The sequence below is a fragment of the Syngnathoides biaculeatus genome, chromosome 14, assembly GCF_019802595.1.
Source record: "Syngnathoides biaculeatus isolate LvHL_M chromosome 14, ASM1980259v1, whole genome shotgun sequence".
In the NCBI taxonomy this organism is placed as follows: domain Eukaryota; kingdom Metazoa; phylum Chordata; class Actinopteri; order Syngnathiformes; family Syngnathidae; genus Syngnathoides; species Syngnathoides biaculeatus.
The window spans coordinates 21,351,439-21,379,231 of record NC_084653.1 but is presented as its reverse complement, the minus strand read 5'-3'; the positions used below and the strand labels follow the sequence as shown (position 1 = coordinate 21,379,231).

General features: G+C 40.5%; 1 protein-coding gene across 7 annotated transcripts in view; it reads left to right on the top strand.

Moving 5' to 3' along the window:
- Positions 1-5,925: 5,925 nt before the first annotated feature.
- The window catches only part of LOC133512592 (partitioning defective 3 homolog B-like), a 193,366-nt gene continuing 171,498 nt past the window's right edge, over positions 5,926-27,793 (top strand). For 4 of the 7 annotated variants that reach the window (XR_009798215.1, XR_009798214.1, XM_061842370.1 and 1 more), the window contains exons 1-4: positions 5,927-6,169; positions 11,312-11,520; positions 13,004-13,030; positions 22,089-22,190. Coding sequence is in view for 5 of the 7 variants with exons in the window: in XM_061842370.1 (XP_061698354.1) it covers positions 11,404-11,520; positions 13,004-13,030; positions 22,089-22,190 (246 nt within the window). In the remaining 2 variants the exon portion in view is untranslated. Of the gene's footprint in view, positions 6,179-11,311; positions 11,521-13,003; positions 13,031-22,088; positions 22,191-27,793 lie in introns of all 7 variants that reach the window. The other 3 variants (XM_061842372.1, XM_061842371.1, XM_061842373.1) reach the window with 3 other exon arrangements.

The window sequence follows — 27,793 nt, the reverse complement described above, 5'->3', positions numbered from 1 at the left end:
ACTATTTTTTTTGTCAGTTTACTGAGTCGCTAAGAGGAGAATTCCGTGTCCAGTGGAGCAACTGGAAAGCTTTGGCCTCACGATTCTGAGGACCCAGGTTCAATCCCAGCCCTCCCTGTGTGGAGTGTGCATGTTCTCCCCGTGCCTGTGTGGGTTTCCCTCGGGGCACTCCGGTTTCCTCCCACATCCCAAAAACATGCAACATTAATTGGACACTCTAAATTGCCCCTAGGTGTGATTGTGAGTGCGGCTGTTTGTCACCATGTGCCCTGCGATTGGCTGGCGACCAGTTCAGGGTGTATGAAAGCTGGGATAGGCTCCAGCACTCTCTGTGACCCTTGTGAGGATAAGCAGCTAAGAAAATGGATGGATGAGTCACTAAGCGTATTGCGTAGTAGTAATAGTAATGACAGTAGTATACTGCCCCCGATCATGAGGCACATATTGATTGTTTACATTCTGTTTGATTGTGTTATTACTATACAGTATTTTTCAAAATAAAATACAATATTAAATAGTTATTTTCATTATTAAAAAAAACATCAAAAATATTTGCATTGTCTTGTTGGGGGAACACTAGGACAGATTAATGGTATTTTTATTTATTTCCATCGGGAAACATGGTTTGTTATATATAATTCCCGGCCCACAGAGCGCACCTGGTTATAAGCCTCACCCAGCACATTTGTAAAGGAAATACCGTTTGGTACATGCGTATCCCACAGCTGTGTAAAAACAACAAGTGCCCACATTGAAACCCACATCGAAAACACAAGATATTTACAAAGAAAGACGCTACACAGTGAGTTTAACACTAGCGCTGCCGCGCTAACGCTAGCGCCGTGCTAACTGCGAGCATGCTAACGGAACAAATTAAACTCATATCTCAAGCACCACTGTATGTTTTGAGGGCTTTATTTCGCATTAGAGTTAAAAAAAATGAACATCTTAACAGTTGGTGCGTATGTGGCACTGGCGGTTCAGGAGTGTGACTGATGAAATCACCCTGCTGAGATGGAATCGATCCGTCTATTTCTGTGACCGGTACATGGCCAGCGCACAACAACACACCAGTCTGCGGGCTTTTGGAAAAATCTTTCAGGGACCCGTTATATGTTGGCACACTAGGGCAGATTATATGGGTTATGTCATTTTTGACAACTGAATGTTTCGATGGCTTGTACTTTTGTACTCATCCAGACAATTACTACCTGTTGGAAATGAATATACCGTCATTTCCGGCCTATAAGCCGCGACTTTTTTCACACGCTTTCAACCCTTGCGGTTTATGCGGTGATGCAGCTAATTTGTGCATTTTTTCTAACGGCTGCAAGGCGGAACTCGAGCGGAAAAGGTAAGAGAGACCGGAGGAATATATTTGCCGAGGAAGTGACTTTTACCAGCCCTTTTAGCGCTCTGCTAGCGTGTTGCTGCTGTGTTACTGGTGTGTCTCAGTGATATTTACCTGTAAGTTTTATTTTAACCGGCCCTGTTAGCGTTAGCGCCGCACTAGAGTTAAACTCTTTCTGTGTACCGTCTTTCTTTGTAAATATTTTGTTTTTTAATGCGGATTTCAGCGGCGTGTGGCGAGGAAGTGACTTTTACCGGTCCATCACTGTAAGCGCTGCGCTAGCGTGTTACTCTCTTGTCTTTGTGATTTTTACCGGTATGTTTTTTTGTTTTTTTTTTAACTGGCCCTGCTAGCGTGGCGCTAGCGTTAACGCGGTGCTAGTGTTTGTGTTAATGTTAGCGCGGCTGCGCTAGCGTTAAACTCTCTGTGTACCGTCTTTCTTTGTAAATATCTCGTGTTTCATGTGGGTTTTTAATGTGGGCGCTTGCAGCTTTTACACGGCTGGGGCATATATATGTACCAAATGGTATTTCCTTTACAGGTGCGCTCTGTAGGCCGGGAATTACGGTACTTTGTTTGGTTTCGGTTGAACGGGGAGAATGATGGATTAGTTTTTAACATTCTGTCGCAGTTGAGTGATTTGGGATTCTATTCCAAGCTCTGGCCCGCCTGCTTCGGTTTCATCCCACATTCCAACAATATGTTAAATCCATTGAAGGTTAAATCGTCCGTAGGGGTGAACGCAAGTGTGATCGTTGTTTATCTATTCGCGCCCTCCAATTGTCTGGCGATCGGCGTAAGGCGTACGTGCCCAAAATCAGCTGGGAAACGCTCAAGTTCACCCGCGACCCAAATGAAGACAAGCACAGTATAAAACAGGACGGCTGATTTAAACGAACATCTGCAGTCAAAGGCTGTGATTTTTTTTTTTTCATCCATGCGTTCGGACCGCATTGGTCAATTTTCTCCTGTCTCCCGCTGCGCTTAGCATGTTCTTCCCAACACACGGATTTATTTGCCAAGGTCTTGATGGATCAGGCCCACCCAGCGGGGAGCATTCACTTTTGCTCGATACCGCTGACAATAGGACTTTTTCACGTGGAGAGGCAATGGCGAGGAAGAGAGTGTGATTGACCATTTTGCTAGTCGTAACACTGCGGTTTGAATGTGTAAGGCTTTATGCATATTATAGTAAAAAAAAAATAACAAAAGTAAAGCAAAAAAAAAAGGCTTCTGGGCACGACCAAAGAAAGTTATGATTCCACGAGTTCTCCAGATGTATTCAAGTGGAACGGATCAGTTCGAAGATATTCAAACAAAGACTCCAACACAAGATACGATTCAAATTCCTCATGCATTTTCGCTCCAATTCATTAAGAACTCATTCTAAAATAAATATGGAGATCCTTGTTTTGTTCTCCGAGTCTATCTTTTAATTAAGGATGGAGCATTCCAAGTCCGATATATTTTATATTAAATGGGAAGATTATTCTGATGTACAACCTAGCTGGAGAATCCAATTAGTTCGAGTCAAATAATCTCCAATAATCAATCAATAATGGGATTTGCAGTTGAAACTGGTGCTCATTTATAATGATGAATAAAGATATGATATTCTTTTTTCTGGAAAAATAAACATGAGTACCTTATACAAAGGATTTTTTTATCTTATTTAAAACTTCGCAAATACGTCTTAAATCATTATTCAAGTATATTCATAATTTTAACCAAAGAAAGCGGCAAATTATGCATGCGTGTATTACAGACCTTCTCCCCTGTGGTTCATTAGAAGCAATGGAATTCAATGACCCAGAAACTCATCCAAGTCCAAATCAATTAGCAGACGCACACATGCATACGTTTGAGCTGCCGGTTACAAAAAAAAAAACAAACTCCGCCCCGCAAGGAGGGGTTTCATCTTTGAAGATGGGTCAAATGGCGCATGAAGTTATGCAAAATAGAATATTTTGGGGGGCTTTAATGGTTGAATGTGGGTGAGGCGACAATATGAGATGATGAAGAGGGGCTTGCAAGGTTTGCACGACACACATATTAGGAGAAGTCTCATTACTTTGGTGGCCTCAATTTCAACTCTTATTTTCACACACTGAAAGTCAACCAACGCTTTACTTTACATCGATAGCGATTTATTGGGCTCATTCTGGGACTTCGGCTCTGAAATCTCCTATCATTACACCGTGTAAGTCTGTGCTGATGTGACGATAAAATTCTTTGCATCTTTTTTTTTCTTTTTCAACAAAAAAGATAATCGAAACGGAAAAAGACAAAAACATTTGAAGGTAATCAAAATCAGTCGTGCACGATAGTAGTCATATAGTAGTAGTTAATAGTAGTATAATATATATTATAGTAGTCAATAGTCATGCAAACCCATTCAGATTTAGCAATTTCACCCTGAGCAATGTCATTTACTAACAAGCGATCTCAAGAATACAAAATCAAACTTGGTATTTATTTGGTATCTGACCAATACTGAATCTTGCCCTATTGCACATAACTGTGTACATCACCGGCCAATCGACCTTTCCGACTTGTCAATCACTCGTACAATAATAGCCAATCAGATAGCCGCATTGTCTTAACTCCTATCTTGACACGCCCCTCTCGCCGTATTGTCCCACAAGGAATGTTGGTTGTCAGTAGCGTGCGCTTGGAAAAGTTAACATTACGAAGAAAATGGTCCTCAGATGCACTTGGGGAACATGCAATTCTGATGAAATATATCCTGCCAGGTTACAAGGGGCCCGATTGATTCATTTTTCAAGCCCTAAAACACAGTTGACGAAGTGTCTACGATGGATTAAGGCTCGCGAAAGACGTCCTGCACATACAATTAAATGTGAACAATATCAACAAACACAAGGCTGTATGTTCTCTGAGTTTGACTGGATTATTATCAATGCTTTATACATTGCAAGAGAACAACTTTCACTTTGTTAGCGTATCACTGACCTGCTGAATGAAGTGTGTCATGTTTTATCCCGAAGAGTCGGGTTAGGGCTACGTAAATGCGTGATGTCATGCGAGAGAAATATCTATTTGTATCACATGGGACTTTTAAGATAGAGCAGTGGGTTCCTTTACGAGCCAAGTCAAATGAATACACCCACTAACTTATAAAGACTACAATGCTATAACTCGTGATCTTTCCAAGTAAAAAGTACTCCCCCTGCTTTACGTGTGTAGTACAATTCCACTATTTTATCCTGTTGGATTTCAATATGAAGTTTGTGAGGCATCAAACTTTTTTGCATCAATCGCCAACGTTTCACTGCAACGCTGACATTGCGCCCTGCTCCGTCCAAAATCTTAATTCCGTGTACATATCCATGCGTGAAATGGTTGAGAACTCTCTGTAGAACTCTCTTGGGCAAGTCTGACGCATTTGGAAAAAAAACATACCCCAATATTATCTGGAATACGCGATAGAGAATCGACTTCAAACATGTTGTGTTCAATCGCCATTTTGAAAGCTTCTCGGACATGGCTAAGGGGGCGGAGCTTAAGGTCACCATTAGAAAGGTCCATTTCAAGGCAAACAACCAATCACCAAACTACACAAAAATTCAGTCCGAGGAACCAGGTGGAACTCCCGATATGGACAAAAAAAAAAAAAAAAAAAAAAGGAATTGGTAGCGGGATACTAGTTCACTTGCTGGGTACTGACATAGTGCCCTTGGGGAGGGCATCGTTCCCACCATGTGAGCAGAAGTGGTGCAGCACTGTTTACACATAATTCACTCTGAATCTGTCCCTGCATTCCTGACTGTGTGTTTATGATATCTTTTTTTGTGTGCTGCGCAACAAAAAGTATACATTTACAGATTGTCATGTCATTATCCAAGCCACTTATCCTCACAAGGGTTGCAGGAAAGCTGGAGCCTCTCCGAGCAAACGGTGGACTACACCCTGAACTGGTTACCAGTCAGTCACAGGGGAGATATTGACACCATCACTGAGCGGGAATCGATCCCTCGACGCCCACAACAAAGGCGGGCGTGTGTACCATTACACCATAAGTGACCATTTCCAGATTAGGAAATTTCCTGTTGAGGCAAAAAACCCCAAAACAAAAGTAACTCAAAATTCCAAATAACACTCACTTTTGCACGTTTTGGGAATGTGGCACGGAAGTACCCATGTATGGAACATGCAGACTTCACCAAACTCGGCAAGTGCTGGAATTCAAACCCCAAACCTTTTGGATGAGACAGACTTGCAAACCATTAAAACTGTGCTCCCCTTTATATTCAGAATAGAAGGATGGATCCATATATCAATATAATCCTTGAGCAATATTATATCATGGTGGTGTGTTCAAAGTTGTAGAAAGAAAGCTGAAAACAACCAAACAACGAAAATACAACCTGGGCGGGTCAATGACGATAACACATTGAAACTTGAACCTGCACTTGAACGCACCTTCGTGCCAATCGATTGCGTGGTTGCAAATGGTGGCCTTTCACATTTGGTGCACTGTCTCTTTAAACACAGTTTCGGGCAGCCTGCTGTGGAAGCGCTGGTCAGGAACTGCGGCCGGGAGCGTACGCGCTCGGGAAAGGATCCCCCCCCCCCAAAAAAAAAAAAAAACTTTTTTTTCCCCCAAAGTCTTCACCGCACACTTTCACGCCATTTTCCAGTCCGACCGATGTTAAAAAGTACGCGTAATCAAGCGGAGCTCGACGATGAAGTGGATATCACCGAGGAGGGCCTGGAGAAAGGAAACATGAGAGGGGGGAAAAAACTTGTGGAATGATGCCTGAGCGACTGCACGCCTCCCTACAAAGTTCGGCTAAGGTAGCTCACGTAAGCTAGCTCACAAGTCGGGCTGTGCTGTGTCGGATGGGAAAGTTTGGGAAATGACGGCAAACTCCGCTTTGTCACACTCCCCCTCGACTAAAAGACGGGGCAGGCCGACATTTAACCAAATACGTGGTGTTCTCGCAACGGAATGTTGTCACGTTGGGCTTGTTAGCGCTGCTAGTTTCCAGTAAGGTTCCGAAGCTAATACTGTGAAGTGACAGCAGATGATAACCACAACCTCTGCCCGGGCAAGTGCACGGGACAGTGCAGCGCAGTGCAGGGAAATGTTACGACTATAACCTGCTCTGCGCCTTAAAATAGTGATTCCCGAACAGTGTGCCGTGGAACATTATTGTGGTTTTTCTGATGTGCCAGAGGAAATTGTCAAATTTCACTTAATGGGTCCAAATATAATTTATCTACAACAAATAATATAGCTTTCTTCATCAATCTATAAAAACTTCATTTATAAAGACAGAAAGAACAGACAGATGTGTCTTCTATTAGACGTCAGAAAGTGTATAATTGACTTGTGCATCTAATTTTTCTGACATTTTTGTTTGGTGGTGTGCCTTGAGATTTTTAAAATGTAAGAGATGTGCCTTAGCTCAATAAAGGTTGGGAATCACTTCCCCAAAGGTAACACAAATTGCCTGATCTCGGTCAAAATGTGATGGTATGAAACAAATGCAGAATAAGTAAGTTTCTTTCGGCTTTTCCCTTTCAGGGTCGCCACAGCGTGTCATCTCAGGTGAACTCTCGCATATTTTTTTTTTTTTTATGCCCTTTCTGATGCAACCCTTCTCAGGGAGTGGAAGCCCCAGTGGGATACGAACCCACAACCCCTGGTTTACCAAACCAGTGCTACGGGGCCTCTAAACAAATGTAGAATAAACTGTGAAATACTTTATAGTCATTAAGCAAAGCAAAGCAAGTTTCATCTGTATAGCGCATTTCATACACGAGGTCACTCAATGTCATTTATGTGATGAAAGGCATTTGAAGAAAAAGAGGTAAAACATTTAAAACTGCATAAAAATGACAAACAAAATATAAAAAAAGACAATTAAAGCTGCATACAGTGCAAGTAATATGATCAAAAAGTGGATATATTTTAAAAAGTAGGGGAAAAAAAAGAAGAGTTTCCAACCTGGATTTAAAAAAACATTCACACTTGGGGCCGACATCACCTCTGTTGGCTACTTATTCCATTTGCGTCCACCGTTATAGCTAAATGCTGCTTCGCCATGTTTGCTTTCGACTCTGCGCTCCACTATTTGACCCGAGTCGGTCGATCTCAGAGCTCTACTGGGTTTGTATTCCGTTACCATTTCTTTCATGTACCCAGGACCTAAATCATTTAGTGATTTATAGACCAGTAGCAGAACTTTTAAAATCTATTCTAAAGCTGACTGGAAGCGAGTGCAAGGATTTTAGGATTGGAGTTATATGCTCTGACCAGTAAGGTAGTCTTTCCCAACCTCTTTGAACTAAGAAGCCAATTGTTATTTTAGAAAAACAATTTCACCAAAAAAAAAGGTCTCTTAATCATGTGCAAAGGTGTGACGAAAAGCAAAGTTCTAACTTTTTGGTCAGTCTAAAACAGAGGTGTCAAACATGCGGCCTGTGGGTCATTTGGAGCCCGCGAGATGATATTTTGCGGCCCCCGCCTTAGTATGAAAGTATAATGGTAGTGCGGCCCTTGAGTTTTTAAATGGATGGCACTTTTACAGAGTTGTGTGCGGAGCAGGCCAATCACGGTGGGGTGGGTGGCTACCGGGTGTGTGACATCGACCGGGCTTGATGCGAGCAGAGAAACAATTTTCAATGAGAAAGTTACAGCAGTGTTGCCAAGGAGAGGTTTTTTTTTTTTTTTTTTTAAGAAGTTTTTACAATTAGTAAACACCAGCGTCCTTCATCTTATTTTGTGTTTGAAAAAAGATGTTTGAGAAGATAGGATTGTGTTTAATTTGTAATTTTAATTCCACACTAGTCCATGGGCGCTGAGGCTGCGGCCCAGCCTCTGCCAGACTCCGCCCCCAGCGGCCCCAAATTGAGTTTGAGACCCCTTTTCTGAAAGGGATGTTTGGCACAAACAACACCGACAGTGAGTCACGACAGTGGCAGCATCATGAAACATTTTTTTTTCAGCTTTAAACTTTCAAAAAGGCATTAGGAATTATGAAGAATTACAAACAGCAATTGACGTTACCGCAAATGAAAAATAAATAAATAAAGGAAACGTTGACTGAAACAGTTGCAATTTATTTGGGGTTAATCGGAGACTCTTGCAATAGTGACAGGTGTGTGCTGACTCCCTCTTAACAGGAATTTGAATTTAATTGGTTAGTTCTGAACACAGCCACATCCCAGTTCTAAGGGAGTCTGTGCATGCAATCACAGTATTGTGGTGTCATGAGATCAGCGTTCAATTCATTCCGTGACCACACTTGTTACTCAAAATACTAATACTAATCCTCTCCCTTTGAAATCAATGAAAATGCCACCATCTATTGTACCCTACGGCAAAAATGCAGTAAAATTTTTGGTCCTGTGAAACATGGCGTAACACTGGTGTCAAACTCAAGGCCCGGGGGCCAGATCTGGCTCACCGCATGATGTTATGTGGCCTGCGGAGGCAAATCATGTGTATCAACTTCCATGGTTTTTTTGTTCAAATCGGTACCAAAATTTCAAATCGTCATATCATAAATGATAACGTTGTGCTATTACAAGCTTTTTTGTGTTACCAAACCACAAGAGTTGGAAGAACCCATTACCCTTGATTTCCGATTCCAAAACTAGTTCATAAATTTCATGTGTAAATATGATGATGAGGCAGTTAAAGATTATTATCCTTTCACGGCACATAACGGCCCTTTGAGGGAAACCGCAAGTACAATGTGGCCTGTGACAAAAATGAGTTTGACACCCCTGGGTTAGAACATCTTCCTCACAGTTCTGAGGTCTGGGATTCAAATCAGTCCCAAACCCGCAGCCTGTGTGGAATTTGCGTGTTCTCCCCGTGTCTGCGTGGGTTTTCTCCGGGCTTGCCAGTTTCCTCCCAAATCCCCAAAACGTGCATGTTCGGTTATTTGAAGACTCTAAATTTCTGTACATGTGAATGTGAGTGAATGGTTGTTGTTGTGCCCTGCGATTGGGTGCCAACCATTTCAGGGTGTACCCCACTTCCTGTCCAATGATATATGGGAAAGGGCTCCAGCACTCCTGCAACCTTTGTGAGGATAAATGGCTCAGAAAATGTATCGCTGTTTGAAATGTATTTAGATACATGAAGAAACAGCACAATTAATTGTAATGTCAATACAAACGTAAACATTTTTAGTCACACTTTTTACTCCTATTCGATGGACATCGTGCTGCTCCTGGTGTGCAGGCTTTGGGCACCCTACATAGTTACACAGTGCTGTACATAAAGACAGCCTTTGCCCCTTGGAGAGGCTGGAATTATTAGTCGTGATACGCAGAGGATACAAAAAAAAAAAAATGCCCGTCTGTTATCGTCTGTCTTCATGTCTTTGTTCAAAGATCTTTTGCTCGAGTTATTATAAGACCACCACACAAAGGCGATGAAAGACACACAGACAGACACATAATCCTCTTTTTTCCAAAAGTGTTTGATTATGATGGCTTATCGTGTGCACAGCCTCCTTTGGTCACCCCATTTATTTTATTTTTTTTCCCCCGACCCTGTATTGCTTTTCCCTTTTATGTTTTAGCACCAAGCTAGCAGACTTAAAGGAAAGTTATGTGGTTGTTTTGAATACAGAATATGTAATTATATTTCCATTATGTTTAGTTTGACAGTGTACTTCAACTGGATGTGGCAGTAAATATCTTGAAGCCTCTTTTGAGGAATTGTTTACTGTCTGCCAATTGCTGCTGCCTGTGAAATATGTTTTTGCTCACAATTCAAAGCAGAAAAATCGTCTGAATATGGCTCGTATCTTAAAGGGGAATTCCGGTGGTTTGCATTAACAATGTATTCAATAGGTAATGTAATATGTACTCTATCTTGACCATGTGATGTTAAATCCTCTCTCATTTCATTGTGTTTTGAGGAGATTTTTATCGACAATTGCGAATTTTCAGGGGCGCTGCTATTTTCGCTAGTCACATGACCTGTGTGGGCGGGTGTTACGTGCCGTTCCAAGCACTCGATTACATGGGAAGCCATTATGCCCAGCGCTGATTTCTCGGATTTATCCTCATCTGATGAAGAAATAGCAGTATCGGTTGATCGGGAAGACTGAAGAATACTTCGATACAGATTTGAACTTGTGACTGTAGATAGTGTTGAATATTTGGATAGTTCTTCGGGCGGAATGACGCGGAGTTTGACGAGCTCGCTCCGCCGAGTGTCCCCCGCGAGCCCCGCAGCTCCTTTGGCCAGGGAGTGAGCTCCGGGGCTCGCCAGGGAGGGAGCTTCACCTCGCGGCAGAACAGTGAGCTCGCTCCCCCGCTCGGCTGTAAATAATGTTGACTCTTCGGTTGGTTCTTCTGGTGGAATGACGCGGAGTCTGACGAGCTCGTTCGGCCGGGGAGCGAGCTCACGGTTCCGCCGCTCTGTATGGAAGTATTCCTCAGTCTTCCCGATCAACCGATACTGCTATTTCTTCATCAGATGAGGATAAATCCGAGAAATCAGCGCTGAGCATAATGGCTTCCCATGTAATCGAGTGCTTGGAACGGCACGTAACACCCGCCCACACAGGTCATGTGACTAGCGAAAATAGCAGCGCCCCTGAAAATTCGCAATTGTCGATAAGAATCTTCTCAAAACACGATTAAATGAGAGAGGATTTAACATCACATTGTCAAGATAGAGTACATATTACATGACGCATCGGATACATTGTTAATGCAAACCACTGGAATTCCACTTTAACAATTGCTCCACCATATTTCAATTGTTCTTTACTCTCCCTCTCCAAAATCCTGAAATGATTTATCCACATTTGTATATCACAAAATCCTATCTTTTGAACAGAGATGTGTAGACCTTATATGGCCACTGTACATTTGACGTTGTTTAACGTCACAGTATTGTGTTTCAATTTACACCACAAGTCAATCACTTTCCCTTCCACTTGCTTGCATGTTTGCTTCCTTCAGGCTTCCAGCGTTGGTTTCCACTCCTGTGCAGTTACATCCAGTACGACACGGCGCTCCTGCCATTACCCGAGAGCAAGGGGAAGAGTCCCACAATGAAGGTGACGGTGACATTTGGGCAGACGGGTGTGGTGGTGCCTTGTAAAGAGGGCTGGACTGTGAGGGACCTCATCCAACAAGCCACTCAGAGATACAGAAAACTGCTGGAACAGGTACTAGCAACTTGATCACTATCATTTTAAGCAATTTGGATGACATGTAACTGCTGTTCTTCCAAAAAAAAACCCAAAACAAAATCCTTCAAATGTGGATGTGACTGCTTCTTACCTTTCTCCTGTATACCAGGTGCATCTCAATAAATTTGAATATTGATGAAAAATTCACATATGCTCGGAAAAAAAAAAAGTGAAACTCGCAACAGATGACAGTAATTCAATACATAGGAAATTACTTTTCAGAATACCTCAATTTTATGTTATATACTGTCATAACATGGAATTTGTTGTTTCAATTTCTTGAGGTAGCGATTTAGAGGTTTTATTATGAAGTATTTCACGCTGTGTGTAGTGAATCTAACGTATGTAGTATACATGAGTTTCACCTTTAGAATAGAACTACTGCACAAAATTAAGTTTTCCTCAATATTCCAATTTATTGCCACATACTCTATATGCCCAAATTTACAAATGATGGGGAAGTGTGATACACTACACTACAAATGCAAACACAAATTTATTCCAGTAATTGATCCATAAACTATTGTTGTAATTCAGACCTTTGATGCTTATAATAAAAACAAAAACTGTTTTTTTAGTGCAGGACCATCAATCACTGACTTCATTTGTTGAAGTAAATTGGCATGAGTTCCTCTGCATTATCTACAAAAACTTCCGTTTGCAGTGTCTGGTTGCGCGTGTTACTTCCCTTTATTGTTTTTACTTGTCAAAGCAATGAAATCTTGCAGGCTGTAATTAGATTGAAAAGACGAACAGAAGTACTGACTTTGTTAGTCCGGCGCGGGATGTAATTGTGTTAAAACCACAATATAAAATCTCTTCATCCCCCAATTTGCATGCACAATGTGAAGCAAAAGAGTAAAATGTATGAATAGAAATGAGAAATGAATAAATTCCACAAATATATGATGCATGCTTTTATGGTGTGGTCCACCGGCTTGACCGTTCCATAATACACTGGCGGAACATTGTACAGGCTTGTGGTGAATGAGATGAAATATGTCCAAAAAGATTGTTTATGACAGCAAAGATGAATGAGTCACTTCAGTGTGTTGCAGTAGTGTGTACTGTAGGAGATGGGATGTACATTGGTAGATCACTCACCTGATGTTCCTTCTTGACTCATATGTTTCCTCTTGTCATGTAGTACGAGTCTCGCAGCAAAATAATATTGTGTGAGCAATACACTTCAGCTAGAGATGCTAATGATGATTAAATAACTCCCTCCAGACCAAACAAGATGCAGGAAGCAGACAAATAGATCCTAAACATGAACAAAATGACATCAAATATGCAAATTTCCCCCCTAAAATATCAAGACAGTTATTATTTAAAGTTGTCGTAACTGACCAATTACCTTAATTTCCGGCCTATAAGCCGCGACTTTTTTCACACGCTTTCATCCCTGCGGCTTATGCGGTGATGCGGCTAATTTGTGATTTTTTTTTTTTGGGAACAGACGCCAGGGGGCACTCGAGCAAAAAAGGTAAGAGTGAGACTGGTGGAATATATGTGCAGAGGAAGTGACTTTTACCGGTATGTTTTTTTTATGTTTTTTTTTTTTTAAACCAACCCTTTTCGTGGTGTGCTACCGTGTTGCTACTGTGTAGCTGCGGCTGTTTTTTTTTCTTACCGGTATGTTTTTTTTTTTTTTTTCTCACCAGCCCTGTTCGTGCTACCGTGTTGTTGCTTCGTTAAGCTAAGCTAAGTTATTAAAACTTTAAAAACTCTTTCTGTGTACCGTCTTTGTAAATATCTCGTGTTTCAATGTGGGCACTTGCGGCTTTTACACGGCTGCGGCTTATATATGTACCAAATGGTATTTCCTTTACAAATGTACTGGGTGAGGCTTATAATCAGGTGCGCTCTGTAGGCCAGAAATTACGGGACTTGGAATTGCTGCTAGACTATTTAGTTATGTTTACTCATTCGCTGCTTTGGTTGTTTGTCCATTTCCTGATTTTCACCAAGTTTTTAATTGGGTAAGTGTAATGGAAAGCATCTGACCCAGCTTGTCTGTACAATTCAGATATGTAAACCATTCTAAAAACTATGAGATTCCTGTTTATATTGGCATTGGATCGGTTTGGGTTTTAGACCAGCGCAGCTTTTGTGTAGAAGATAAAAATTAGGGGATTGATATCAGATTGTCATGTCAACTAGGAGGGAGAGAAGTGCCTTGCAAGATGGAAACGTTGAAGGCCTCACACTTGAAGTGAGTATGTATATTGCATTGAGAAAAAAACCCCAGATTGTTTTGCTTTAGTTGGTAGAAAGTATGGGTTTCGGTTCTGAGAAAAGATGATGCAGTTCAAGGTGTGAATGAACAGCCCAACGGAAAAAGCCACTAACATCCAATTCGAGTCATGCAGTGAGTCAGTCTCTGTAAGTATATCTGTAAAATAGTTCTCATTTTGCTATCAATAGCAAAGTTTTGTCAGTCTTGTTTTTGTAGTAAAAATTCTCCAAGATAGCTGACAATATGGAAACTTACATACCAAACAAAATGTCACATACACAAATATATCCCTAACAAGCCCATTTTGTATAAAATAGCAAGACATGAGCCTTAAACTATTTCCAGTAATTTCTTTTCATTGTTTTTAAAGACGCTAACCACAGGTCCAAATGGCTGAAATGACATCTAGCATCACATCAATTGTCAATTTTAAAGTAATATATATATTTTTAATGAACTATAGAAATGCTTATGAAGCAGCATAACTTTCAGAATATTTTTTCACTTCCTGAAGCTACGGCAATTATTAAAATAGCTGTCGTATTTAATATCATAAAAGGACCCTATGATTTCCACATCTTCAAGTCTTTGCCAAAGCCGCAGAGGTCCCGCTCTCCATAATTGCGGCATGAAAAATTAAACCCATATCTGATGTGAATTCTGATGCTTCAGACAGGAGACCCCGTGGCTCGTTCCCGCTTAAGTTGTTAGTCAGTGTAAAATGCAAATCTCTCCCTCCTATGATTACTTTATGACTGCGGTTGATTCCCAGCGCTACTCTGAGGGCAGCAATCCTGCGCCTCCCATCAGAGGACCAAATCTTCTCAGTAACCTCTTTCGCACTGGCTGTTATTTAAGGAGCACACCTGATGACCTCAGACAGACAAATGTCAGTGGAGTATGTTCATCCTCTTCCCCGTTACTGTTTTAACCTCTTTTCACCCATCCGTATTCAGTGTGAACTCCCCATGCGCGCTCATGTGTTTCACTCTATCATCTAGTTTATCATCTTTCCGTTCACTAGTGGAGACTTCATTGTCTAGATCGCCTCAATGCTTCCATCCCCACATTACAACTCAGATTTTTCTTCAGTATTACTAGGTAAGATAACAGTATGCCACGTTTAACAGGAGATGAGAAGCCTGTTGTGCTTTAAAGGTGAAGTGTCATACCTGTAAACATTCTAAAATAGATATTGAAATGAAAAATACATATAACATTATTCACTTCAATGCCCATAAGAAAAAATAAATATGAGCGGCGAGTGCGTCATCCATCCGCAAAGTTGCGGAAGTGTCGTTCGTCATCTAAGTGGTCGCCATATTGGCTGCATCTACTGTCCGTGACGTCACGCCGGACATTCGCCATTGAAAACACGCTGTGGCCCCTACTGTGGGAGACGAACACGCCCCTTCAAACACGGAAGCTCTTTTCGAAGAAGAGAACATCTCACAATCGAGTGATGTGTCCGGGTCAATATTACCCTATTGTTTCGAGCCATATTTAGATGATATGCGGATCACTTCTAACTAACAACAGACTCCCAGACAGTATCTTATGAGCCGGCTGAAGCCGTCCTCGTCCGCGAGGAAGCCTTCGCCGGCAAGCCTGACGCGGAAGCCGTCCGACGCGCACATCGACACATTTAGCACCTCTGTCATACGTACGCGGATTTTTTGTTACGTTATGAGAGACTGATTACGCCCCCCCCCCCAAACTATTATTTTTTTTTTTTTAGTAGCTGTATACACACATACCTGTCAGTTGGAACCCACAAAGCTCTCGTCCATTGCACCTGTCCAATCCATTTTTCACGACGAACCGGGTCTCTTGGAAAATTCTGAAGGCTAAATCCATCCCTCCGAGTGTTCGAGCAATATCCAGCAATGCAACGAGCTGGTATTTTGGCTAAGACGAAGGAACAACGAGCTACCTTCCCGGAGGTAAAACTAATAGAAACAAACGAGTCCACTTGAGGGCGGTCCTGTCCTGTTCGTCACTTCCTGCTTCTTGTCGAAATCAAATCCATCGAGAGGATTTTCATGGCGCGAGTTACAAAAAGTCATATATGTCAAAATCATGTTTTGTGGTGAAAAAATGAATGGGTCTATAATGGCAGCCTTTTTTATTAATAACATACTAAAAATCATCAATTTCATGACATTTGACCTTTAAGGCTGTAATATGGATGGGCATTTTCTAAAATTTGGCTACAGGGTTAATTTATGTTTAATTCGCTTCTATATTTTGTGCATTTATTATTTCCCATTGTCCTAAATGCCCAATTTTGAGTTTTCAAGCAGCTGTAGCTTAATGTGCCATTTATGATGTCATATTGTCCTTTGGAACAGTCATGCCCAAACTTTATGGAGACTAGGCAAATATTTATTTTACAGTAAAAAAAAAAAATCTCACAGCACAACAACAATAAAAAATGTCAGTAATAGTACACAAATAAATTACTGTATGCACTTCCTGCTATCAGATAGAAGAGCATTTACTTGTTCTCTCCGTCACTATTCCTCACTGGCATAAATAGATCAGCAAAGATACATTATTTCTGGTAGATCATTTTTTGGGAGCAATTATGTGTGTAAAATTTGATAATTTCCCTTGGCACACCTGCAAAGCACTCGGGGTACACTAATGTGCCACGGCACATTGGTTGGGAATCACCGCTTTGGACAACTGTGAATTAGGAATTTCTGTTTTAAACCTCACGTGTTAAACAAATATGAAAGGAAGTAAACTATTTATTAACCTCTAGTTACATATATAAACACAACACTATACCTTTTTCACAGTTGATAAACATATGGTAACTTTCCATGAGATGCTAACGCAGCATCATATACAGTACAGCATCTTCAGAAAGTAGTTTTTGTCAAACAGCACAAGCAGATGGCACTGGGAATGCACAATGCCAATCACAGAAGAGCGAAATCCAAATTCCTTTGTTCACAAAAAGTCTGAGTACCACATGAGAGCCCCATCAAGCCCCAGGAAATGGGACACAAAGAGAAAGTTGGAACTTATCAAGATAATACCAACAATGGTGCTATAATAGCTAAAAAGCAATGTGGATGCCAATCATTCACTACTATATTTTTATAGAAATGTACCTCAAACTTAAAATTATTTTTTTTATATTGGAGTTTATATACAGGGAAGAAAATAAGTATTTGAACACCCTGCTATATTGCAAGTTCTCCCACTTGGAAATCATGGAGGGGTCTGAAATTTTCATCATAGGTGCATGTCCACTGTGCGAAAGATAATCTGAAAAGAAAAATCCAGAAATCACAATTTAAGATTTTTTTAATGATTTATATGTGTGATACAGCTGCAGATAAGAATTTGAACACCTGAGAAAACCAATGTTAATATTTGGTACAGTAGACTTTGTTTGCAATGACAGAGGTCAAATGTTTCCTGTTGGTGTTCACCAGGTTTGCACACACTGTAGGAGGGATTTTGGCCCACTCCTCCACACAGATCTTCTCTAGATCAGACAGGTTTCTGGGCTGTCGTTGAGAAACACTGAGTTTCAGTTCCCTCCAATGATTTTCTATTGGGTTTAGGTCTGGAGACTGGCTAGGCCAAGCCAGAACTTTGATATTCTTCTTACGGAGCCACTCCTTGGTTTTCTTAGCTGTGTGCTTCGGGGTCATTGTCATGTTGAAAGACCCTGCCACTACCCATCTACAATGCTCCGACTGAGGGAAAGAGCTTGTTCCCCAAAATCTCACGATACATGGCCGCGGTCATCCTCTCCTTAATACAGTGCAGTCGTCCAGTCCCATGTGCATAAAAGCACCCTCAAAGCATGATGATACCACCCCCCATGCTTCACAGTAGGGATGGTGTTCTTGGAATGGAACTCATCATTCGTCTTCCTCCAAACACGATTAGAGGAATTATGACCAAAAAGTTCAATTTTGGTCTCATCTGACAAATAAATTGTTAAATAAATCATACATTCTGATTTCTGGATTTTTCTTTTTAGATTATCTCTCTCACAATGGACATGCACCTCGGATGAAAATTTCAGACCCCTCCATGATTGCCAAGTGGGAGAACTTGCAATATAGCAGGGTGTTCAAATACTTATTTTATTCACTGTATACCAGTGTAAGTAGTTAAAGACAGTTGTTATTGCTCCCGGACTCCTCCAACAGTCATTAAGTGTAATTTTGAAGTCTGTGTGATATCTTGAAACTAAAGAAAAAAAAATCCCAAAGTCATGCCCAGATACTCAGGCAGATGAGCCAAAGAATAAATGTGTTAAGCACTAACAAAACCTTTCAACAGTACAACACCAAACATCTAAATATATTTTGCGTTAAAGTAAACAGATCCAACACGACATGAGATGTGTAATGTAACATATCTGATCCAAGATTTCATTAAATGAAAGCGCTGTATCAGATCCTGCTTGAACGGGATCTGCCCGTCTCATAAACGAAATCCTGAAGAATGTACAAACGGCATGACAGTCTTGAGTTATGTTTGAATAATATTTCCTGCAGGCTTCAATTTGTGGCGCTCCTCAACCGTACTTGATGGTTTTACATGGTGTTTTTTAATAATTTATAAAGCTGCCGTAATTTTATATTCTCATCTATTTTTAAAACCTTACAGTGCAATTTATATTATCATAGCTGGTGAGTGTAGTGTTGTGACTGAGAAAATAGGTGGACGCCTTTGGTCTTTTGTGGCTTTCCACAGCGGCAGCTACATTTTAGCTATACAGAGAAGAAAATAAGTATTTGAACACCGTGTTATGCTGCAAGTTCTCCCACTTAGAAATCATGGAGGTGTCGGAAATTTTCATAGATTTATTTTGTGTGATAAATCTTTGGAGGGAGCCTAAACTGCCTGTTTCTAGCGACAGCCCAGAAACCTGTCTGATCTAGAGAAGATCGGTGTGGAGGAGTGGGCCAAAATCCCTCCTGCAGTGTGTGCAAACCTGGTGAACAACTACAGGAAACGTTTGACCGCTGTAATTACAAACAAAGGCTACTGTACCAAATATTAACATTGGTTTTCTCAGGTGTTCAAATACTTATTTGCAGCAGTATCACACAAATAAATTAGATGATTTCTCTCACAGTGGACATGTACCTACGATTATAATTTCAGACCCCTGAACGATTTCTAAGTAGGAGAACTTACAGTATAGCAGGGTGTTCAAATACTAATTTTCTTCACTGTAACTGTTCTCGGAGGCAGAAATTCTCCAGGTGTGTCTTCTTGCACCTGTTACAAAACGTGTCACAGTCTCTTATATTGATTAAATCTCACTGTTCAGTTGTTTCCTTGTTTTGGTGAATGGAATGCATCATTAAGCACATGCACAGTCTGTTTTGGCATACATTTTCATCTTCATTCTTCCTCTGAAATAATGTTTGATGCAGTTTGATCGCAATGGCACCATAACATGTCCTTCTCCTCTCTTTTTTCCAATCTGTATTTCTTTCTGTATTTGATAGTGTTGGCTCTGTGTTTTTGAGCGATTGTTTTAAGTGTGTTTGTGTGTGTATGCACTGGCCATCCTTTATGCAAATTATTAATTTTAAATACTCACTAAGGCAGTTCGGCTGTTTTTTTTTTTTTTTTTTTTTTTTGCTCTATTTCCACGACAAAATGCTGCTCTGAGTCGTCATACTTAAAGAGTATTTTTTTTTCCGGATCCAAAATGTTTTTCCCTCCACTTGCTTCTGTGGCAACATCGACTGTCTTACTATGTTGTTAGTCACTTCCACCTCGTGACTGTAAAGGCAACTGTACTATAAATATGCTTTTGGACATTTGGATGCAACGGAAACGAGTCACTATAACACAAATTTGTTTATGGGTTTGGATTCCTTCAAATGTACTCTGACTGAAAAGCAACAGAAGTCGCATTTGGAACCTTTTGACATTTTTTTAGGTTAAGCAATGCAATTCTAAAACATGAATCCTGTAAATGCCATAACAAATATTGGCTTAATATACAGTGAGTCAATTAATTCCACTTTTGAAAACAGCAGAGATTATGAATGTGAAGAGTTTTGTGCCTTTAGATGAAATATTGGCTGGGAGCTGCGGGAAGAAGACCGAGTTTATTTTTCTGGGGAGTTTCCAGGAAGTTCTCTGCTTGCTGGCACACTTCTTAATTACCTTCATCCAACAGATAAGATGGTGGCTGTGTGCTTAGCTTTTCCTGAGGCGTTGTCTGATTTCAATGGACTGTCAAAACATTGAATGTGTATGACTTGCGTCAGTAAATCCAACTTTAGACAGCTAGTGTAAGTCGATTTATTCTTATCTCATTTATTGTGTTTATAGAATAAAACCGCTAATTAATTTGCGAGCTAATATTTTCATTTTCATGAATACACTTGACAATTCTGAATGGAGATACATATCAGGGTCTTGTCAATGTGTTTCAACATTTTAGCTCACAGGTGTCAAACTCAAGGCCCGGGGCCAGGTCTGTCCATGATTTTTTTTTTTTTTTGTTCAAATCTGTACCAAAACTTCAAATTGTCATATCTTAAATGATAACATTGAGCTATTACAAGCACTTTTGTGTTACCAAACAACAATAGTTGGAAAAAACCCATTGCCCTTGATTTCTGATTCCAAAACTAGTTCATAAATTTCATGTGTAAATATGATGAGGCGGTCTAAGATTTTTATCGTTTCACAGCCATAACGGCCTTTTGAGGGAAACCGCAAGTATAATGTGGCCCGCGACAAAAAATGAGTTTGACACCCCTGCATTAGTTAGAAGAAAAAAGTGGATATTTGAACAAACAAGTGCATAAAATGGTAATAATCTGGCTGAAAGACCAAGCACGTGCAGTTCTTTTGATTGGGTCAGGAAGAAAAGAAGATACTGTATACTCAGAAGCTTTAGTTATCCATTTACGTACATTGTTTTTTCAAGCCCCAAAGATCTATTTTTACATTTGTCTTCCTCTACCTGTTGTTACATTTTGAGCTAAAATGCGCATGAAATATCACCCTGTGGTTCGGAGTTGCAGAATGATGAGATGTCTGGTGAACAATAATGAGTTATGGTTACCATGACTTTTTCCAGCTTCACACCCCCTTGTTGACTTGATTTTCACAGAACAGATGTTTTGTAAAAGACAGGTCCTGCGACGGTTAAACGGCAATTAAACATGAATTCAGAAATCTGTATTTATTAGAGCAGCTGGAGGTATTGTAATGCTATATTGATGCGGGTAGTTCACACTTGCTTGCAGAAAATCCTTTGTCTTCGGTATTTTATGAAAACCACTGACAGACATGTGACCCTGAAAGACTGATTTAATGATCTGCAACCTTGTAACATTTTGATTCATACCCGCGCTTAGGTTATTTCGTGATTTATGTTTGCGCACATGAGTGTACAGTATTTGCCAGTTCGTATCCCGTCTCACTGTTTAACAACCAGCGCTGTGTCGAAGGCTGTCCAGTACAGCATCTCTGTCATCAATCACAGATCTAACGCAGGATATAAAAGGAGTGAGGAGGCAGCAAGAACAGTCCAGGATAAACTGTAAAGTACTTGTAATGTATTGTAGATGTCCAGAAAAAAAATGTCAAATATATGAATAAAGAAAGGCACCACGGTGACTCAGCTGTGGAGTGTTGGCCTCACAGTTCTGTGGACTGGGCTTCAAATCCTGGTCACGCCTATGTGGAGTTTGTATGTTCTCCTCGTGCCTGCGTGGGTTTTCACTCTGGTTTCCTCCCACATCCGAAAAACATGCATTCATTGGAGACTCTAAATTGCCCCTAGGTCGGATTGTGAGTGCGACTGTTGTCTGTGTCTATGTCCCCTTGCGATTGACTGGCAACCAGTTCAAGGAGCACCCAGCCTGATGACAGCTGGGATAGGCTGCAGCACTCCCGCGACCCATGTGAGGATTAGCAGCTCCAAAAAATTGATGGATGCTTATCACGGCTATCACTGGGCAGGAGGCGGGGTACACCCTGAACTGGTGGCCTGCCAATCGCAACGCACACAGACAACAGTCGCATTCACAATCAAACCTAGGGGCAATTTAGAGTGTCCAATTAAAGGATATCTTTGGGATGTGGGAGGAAACCAGAGTGCCAGGGCAAAACCCACGCAGGCACGGGGAGAACATATAAACTCCACATTGGTGGGGCTGGTATTTGAACCCTGGTCCTCAGAATTGTGAGGCCAATGCTCTAACCAGTTGCACCTCCATGCTGCCAGACAGTACATAAGAGCTCTATTCCATTTTGGTCTTACTGACTTGCATTTATTATCCCTTTTCTATAGGAAGGAGAATTTGTGGTTCGAACACATCATGTTGAGTACTGCGATGGGGGGATTCTGGACCCTGATGATATACTTAGTGATCTTGTGGAGGACAAGGACAAGGTAAGAAATTCCCAAGTGTGCTTTTCAAAAGACACCTTTCCTTGTTTATCCCAAGTTTACTGTCAATTTGAAACTTGTCTGTTGGCATAAGAGGACTAGGAGTGTAGATAAAATAGGCTCAGGTCCTGCTCAGGAAAAAAATGCATTTAAACAAAAATTAAACACCGCCGTATAGTGTCATTAACCGATAAAAGAGGCTCAAAAAATTCTGAATGTCTGCCAAATTTGAATGGATTTACTCTTGCTTTCCTTGACCGAAACTCCCTTTAGTTCTTGCACGATGTGACATTTTCTGTCTGTACTACATAAAGATGATCGTATTGACACCCGTTTGCGGCTTTTGAGGTGATGTGTGCACCGTAATTCACAATCACTGTATAATTGTATACTCACCTTGCGGAGGACAAGGAGGCCATAGAAGCGTTAGAGGCATGGATATTATTGTAAGTGCTATTTAGGTCAGCCTGAAAGCATTTCATTTACACGTTGCACAAATAAATACTTTCGTTTGTAAATTGCAATTTATGCGAAATGCAATTTTTTTTTTCTTCCTGCTATAATCTATTCCCTAACAATAATGTGATATTATTTTAAGTACATGTTGCCCACCTCAACTCGTGACTACTAAATGCAAAGAGAAAACATTTACCGAGTTGAGATTCCATCTCTCTCAGCAAATATATACAGATATGTTTATTTTTCTATAATGTAGTGTCAGCTTGCTAAAGTTAAGTGAATGAACGTCAAATACAAACACGCAGTCTCAGGTTTCTGTCACACACCCAATGCAAACATTTTCTTGGTCACCTTTGCCTTATGGGCCCTCCACATGAAGTGGCCGGCTGGAGAGAATAATATTGACCTTGGACAAAAGAAAGCAGTGAACCTTATTGCCTTCACATTGGAATGGTTTCATCTCCAGAAAATTTGAGTGCGATTATGTATGGGCTACTAACATTCATACATGTTCTCTTGTGCATGTTTGCTGTGATTTTATTCAAGGAGAAATGGCTTTGTCATTTTGTCATTATTGTGTCTTACAAACGAGATCTGCCATTTTTAGATATTCAACGAGCCAAACAAATGTACGGAGCCCCTAAAGGGACACTTAAAAAAAAAAAAAAAAAAAAAACTTTTCTCATTGTAATGAGAAAGTTTCTCATTGTAATGAGTAAGTGTCGAGAAATGTCTACCTATGGGTCGTAGCTTATTTACCTGCTAGCTAGCGATAGCTTCCTGCTCCATAGCTTCCTGCGTTCAGGTAGCTGTAAACTACAACTTGGTTTATGCATGTCAGCTGTGAGAAAGGCAACAGAAGAGGACTTGGTCTCTTTCCTCAAAACAAGGAATATACCTGACAGTGTTATCGATCAACTCAAAGAAAATAAGGTGAGTATAACTGTAAACTTTTATCATTGAATTTAGCAGAATAGGCTTCCGCTTTCCGTTTGCTAGGCTAAAATGAGTGACATTAAATACTTCAAAAGTATTTTTAAATGTCTCTCAGACACAACATAACGGTGACAACTTGCTGGTAAAGCAGCAATGTCTTTATAATAAAGTCCCAGATGAAAATAGAACCAAACTAACTCCTGCATTGTCATTGTTGCGTAGGAATGCAAACTGAAATGAGTAACGGTCTTTTATACATGCACACATGCAATGGACTAGTTACTCATTACAATGAGAAACTAATTCATTACAATGAGTAAGTTTCTCATTACAATGAGAAACAAGTTGGTTTTTTTTCTTTCTCAATGTCCTTTCAGGGACTCCGTACAAATGATAAAATAACCTTCGAAACAAATACGTACTGTAAAGTCGACTGTACCTTATGTTGTCCTGATACAGAGATAACTGTTCTGGTTGATCTCTACATGGGAGTCAGTCATATGATGCTATTTTTGTCAATTGCTAATAAATCAGTCGACATTGGCAGTATCATCTTGTATTTTATACACAGTAGAGTTACACGTGCAGCTGAAGTTGTTACATAAATTAGTATTTGTTATTAACTAATCAGAATTAAATCATTCAGTGCCAGCTGTTTTTAAAGCAGAGTTCCCCATATTGTTAGATATTGCCCATTTTCCTCATATTGTCGTTTTAAAGAGTGATATTGACTGACATTTCAAGACCTACAGTTAAGTGTTCAGTGACCATGTAAATAACAAAAAAGATTGACCAGATTTTCTTGTTTTTTAATTCTCTAGTATTCAGCAGTAGCACATGGATTATTGATCTGAGATCGCTGGTTTCTGATCAACAGGGTGATTAAATGTTTGACCGTATTTTCCGCACTATAAGGCGCACTGCTTTATAAGGCGCACCTTCAATGACTGGCCTGTTTTAAAACTTTTTTCACAAATAAGGTGCACCGCATTATAAGCCGCATAGAATAGACGTTACAGTAGAGGTTGGGGTTACATTATGCATCCATTAGATGGGCTGCGATAAAGGCTTAATATTGATCCATATATAAGGCGCACCTGATTTTAAGGCGTACTGTCAGCTTTTGAAAAAAATTAATTAGGTGCGCCTTATAGTGCGGAATATACAGTACTTAAAGAACCTGAGACATCAGCACACTGAATGAGAACACAAGGGTATCACACAAACTCATATTATTCTTCAAAAAATAGTAAAAGTAGGCAGTTAAATTATTTGTTCACCCCACTGAATACATTCTCAAAGAAAATGACAGCCTGCATTCAAGTCGGTTTGTATGTTTATGACTTAATCAATAATTTCAAGCATGCACCATGACTGACAGATGCGCTAATGATATAAATGACCAGCTCTTTGTCGTCTTCCTTAACAACCCTACTTTCGGATTCTTCATTACAATAATTAATCGCCACAATGAGTCCGTGAGGAGGTGTGAGCTTCACCATAAAAAACAATTTGCACAAACACACGTTCGCACACACCTATTTCAATATTTCATGCGTCTATCAATTATGGGTGGTCCTCAGGTGCAGCTGTGTTTTCTTAATTAAGAATTAAGGTCCATGTAAACTCGAGGCTTCATCATTTATTATAGTCATAATTAACCATTTCCTTTCACCCTAACAGCCTCTCACTCGGTTTCATTTCAATCACCCTATTAACCCCTTCTCTTTATCACTTAAAATCAATCTTCCCTATCTTGCTGATTGGCTCCTTCTCACTGTCACCTTGTCCCCATCAAGTCCACATTTGACTCTATTTCACTATCTCCTCTTCAGTCCTTTAATTACCTATCTCCCAGTGTGTTTCATTCCATTCACACCAGCAATTAACCCCATTTCCCTCTTGCCCCCTCCTACTACTTCTTCTTCTCACATGCTCTTACAAATTGCACCTATTTGTCTCATTTTTACTCTCTTAATGCACCTATTGCGGCTGTCTCTTAATCTCGCTGTCTTTCTGGCTCATCCTCCTGTAGCGTAAATGCTTTGACTCAATTAACCTCCCCCCGGTTGCTAGCTAAAGGTCAACATATGTATCAGGACTGGTCACACCAAGATGTGATTCAAACGTGATTGAATTCATTAGAAGAATGGGTAAACGAGACAGTTAGTGAAGTGGGACACGAAGGGGAGGGTGCATTGGTGAGGAGGCCAAAGCATGACCAAATTTGAGCAGGCGATTCAGGACAAGGAGAGTAAAATTGCTTCTTCGCTTAACACACAATGAAATAAATAAAACGTGAAGGTGCGGTAGAGTGAGATGGAAAGAAAATTGAAGATTTAATTGTTCTGCCTGTCACAATACATTTTTAGCATAGTTGGATGAACAAATATATATTTGTAATTAATATATTTTGAGGACAAATTAAAGGTCTAATCAATCCATCCATCCATCCATCCATTATCTACCGCTTTTCTGGTCGGGTCGCGGGGGAAGTAGCTTTAGCAGGGATACCCAGACTACCCTTTCCACAGCCACTTCTTCCAGCTCTTCCGGAAGGAGCCCGAGGCATTCCCAAGCCAGTAGAGAGACATAGTTTCTCCAGCGTGTCCTGGGTTATCCTCGGGGTCTCTTTCCGGTGGGACATGCCCGGAACACCTTACCAGGGAGGGCGTCCAGAGGAAATGTTATTTATTTGTCCATCATACAAATGTAGCTAAAATTTCATATTTTTTTTTTTAAATTCTCTACACAACAGAAATGAAATAAATTGGCGTCAAAGTCAGTCTCAAGATTTAGTTCGAAACGTCCCTTAGATTCAGCAAGTTCCGGAACTCCCCCAGGAATGTGACGTCACACCAAGGCAACATTTAGCTAGAGAGTGAAAAAGCTAGCGAAGATTGTGATCGTGGAAGTGTGTTGTATACAGCTGTTCTGTGTCAAACGCTGATGGAGTCAGCTTAAGTGAATGGGCGACACTAGAACGGAGAGCCAGGTTATGGACCAGGTTTTCCAAGACAAAGCAAGCGCATTGGACTTAGAAATCAAAGTGGACAGCCATATGTTCCAAGCATTTCACGGAGGACTGCTTTGAAAACCCAGTACAGCGTTCACTTGGCTTCGGTAGTAAGTACATACGTGTTCAATTGTTTTGTATTGACAAGTATCGCCCTCGTTTTAAATGTAAGTACAATAGTGATACAGATATATATGTCAGCTAATATCTAATATTTAGGAGGTGATGAAATTTAGACACTGTATAGAGTTAGAGTACTGTTGACACTGAGGTCTTGATGAAATTTGACTACAGCAGTGTGTGCTGTCAAGTGTTAGGTGAATTATTTAAAATACGCGCTAAATGTATGCAACTATAAACGTGATCTTTAAACACAGAACAATATCGCAGGTTTTGATTTTTGTTTTACACCGACTCAGTCGCTAGTACAACAACAACAAGAACAAATGACTCACTGTTGTGTGCAAGCAGCATCAGATGTTTAAATGTGTTTAGATCAATTCGTCAACAAGGTGTACGTAGATTTGTTGAGGCACCTACCAGTGTGTTTTCGGTGCGAAGTTCCACGCCAGCTTCGTCAGGTCTCGCCGAATCCTGTCCTTGTGGTGCATTCGTTAAGTCCGTTTCGAACATATATGGTTGAATTACACCTGCGTGTGATGCTTTTCAAACATGGGAAGAATAAGAAAGTTCCTCCTCTTCAGTTCCTATCTCTTCCACAGAGCATTCCATAAAAACGTCTTCATCACTCCTGTCTTATCTCCTCGAGATCCCACTCGCAGCGTGTATGATTGTCTGTGTAGGAAGCCATTGTGTTTACTGGGGTTGTCTTAGCGTGACATCACACGGCAGCAGCTTCAACTGCAGCCTTGGTTCGAAACAGAGTTATTCGGATTACAAAGAAAATGTGCACTTTGGCGCCAAAATCTGGCCAAAATGTATTTAATTTCTGTTGTGTTGAGAATTTTTAATTTGTACATTTGTTTGAGAGACAAATAATAAAATACATTTCCTCTGGATTAGACCTTTAAGTGAAGCTAGATGGCTTTCAATGGCACACCTGTTGATCCCCCATGGCACCCTGGTTTACAATCACTGGCGTATTGGTACACAATGATGATTCATAGCCAACATAGAATTGATTTACACTCGGTGACCGTACCTGAGAATGTAAGTGTGACTGTTTGTATAAGCA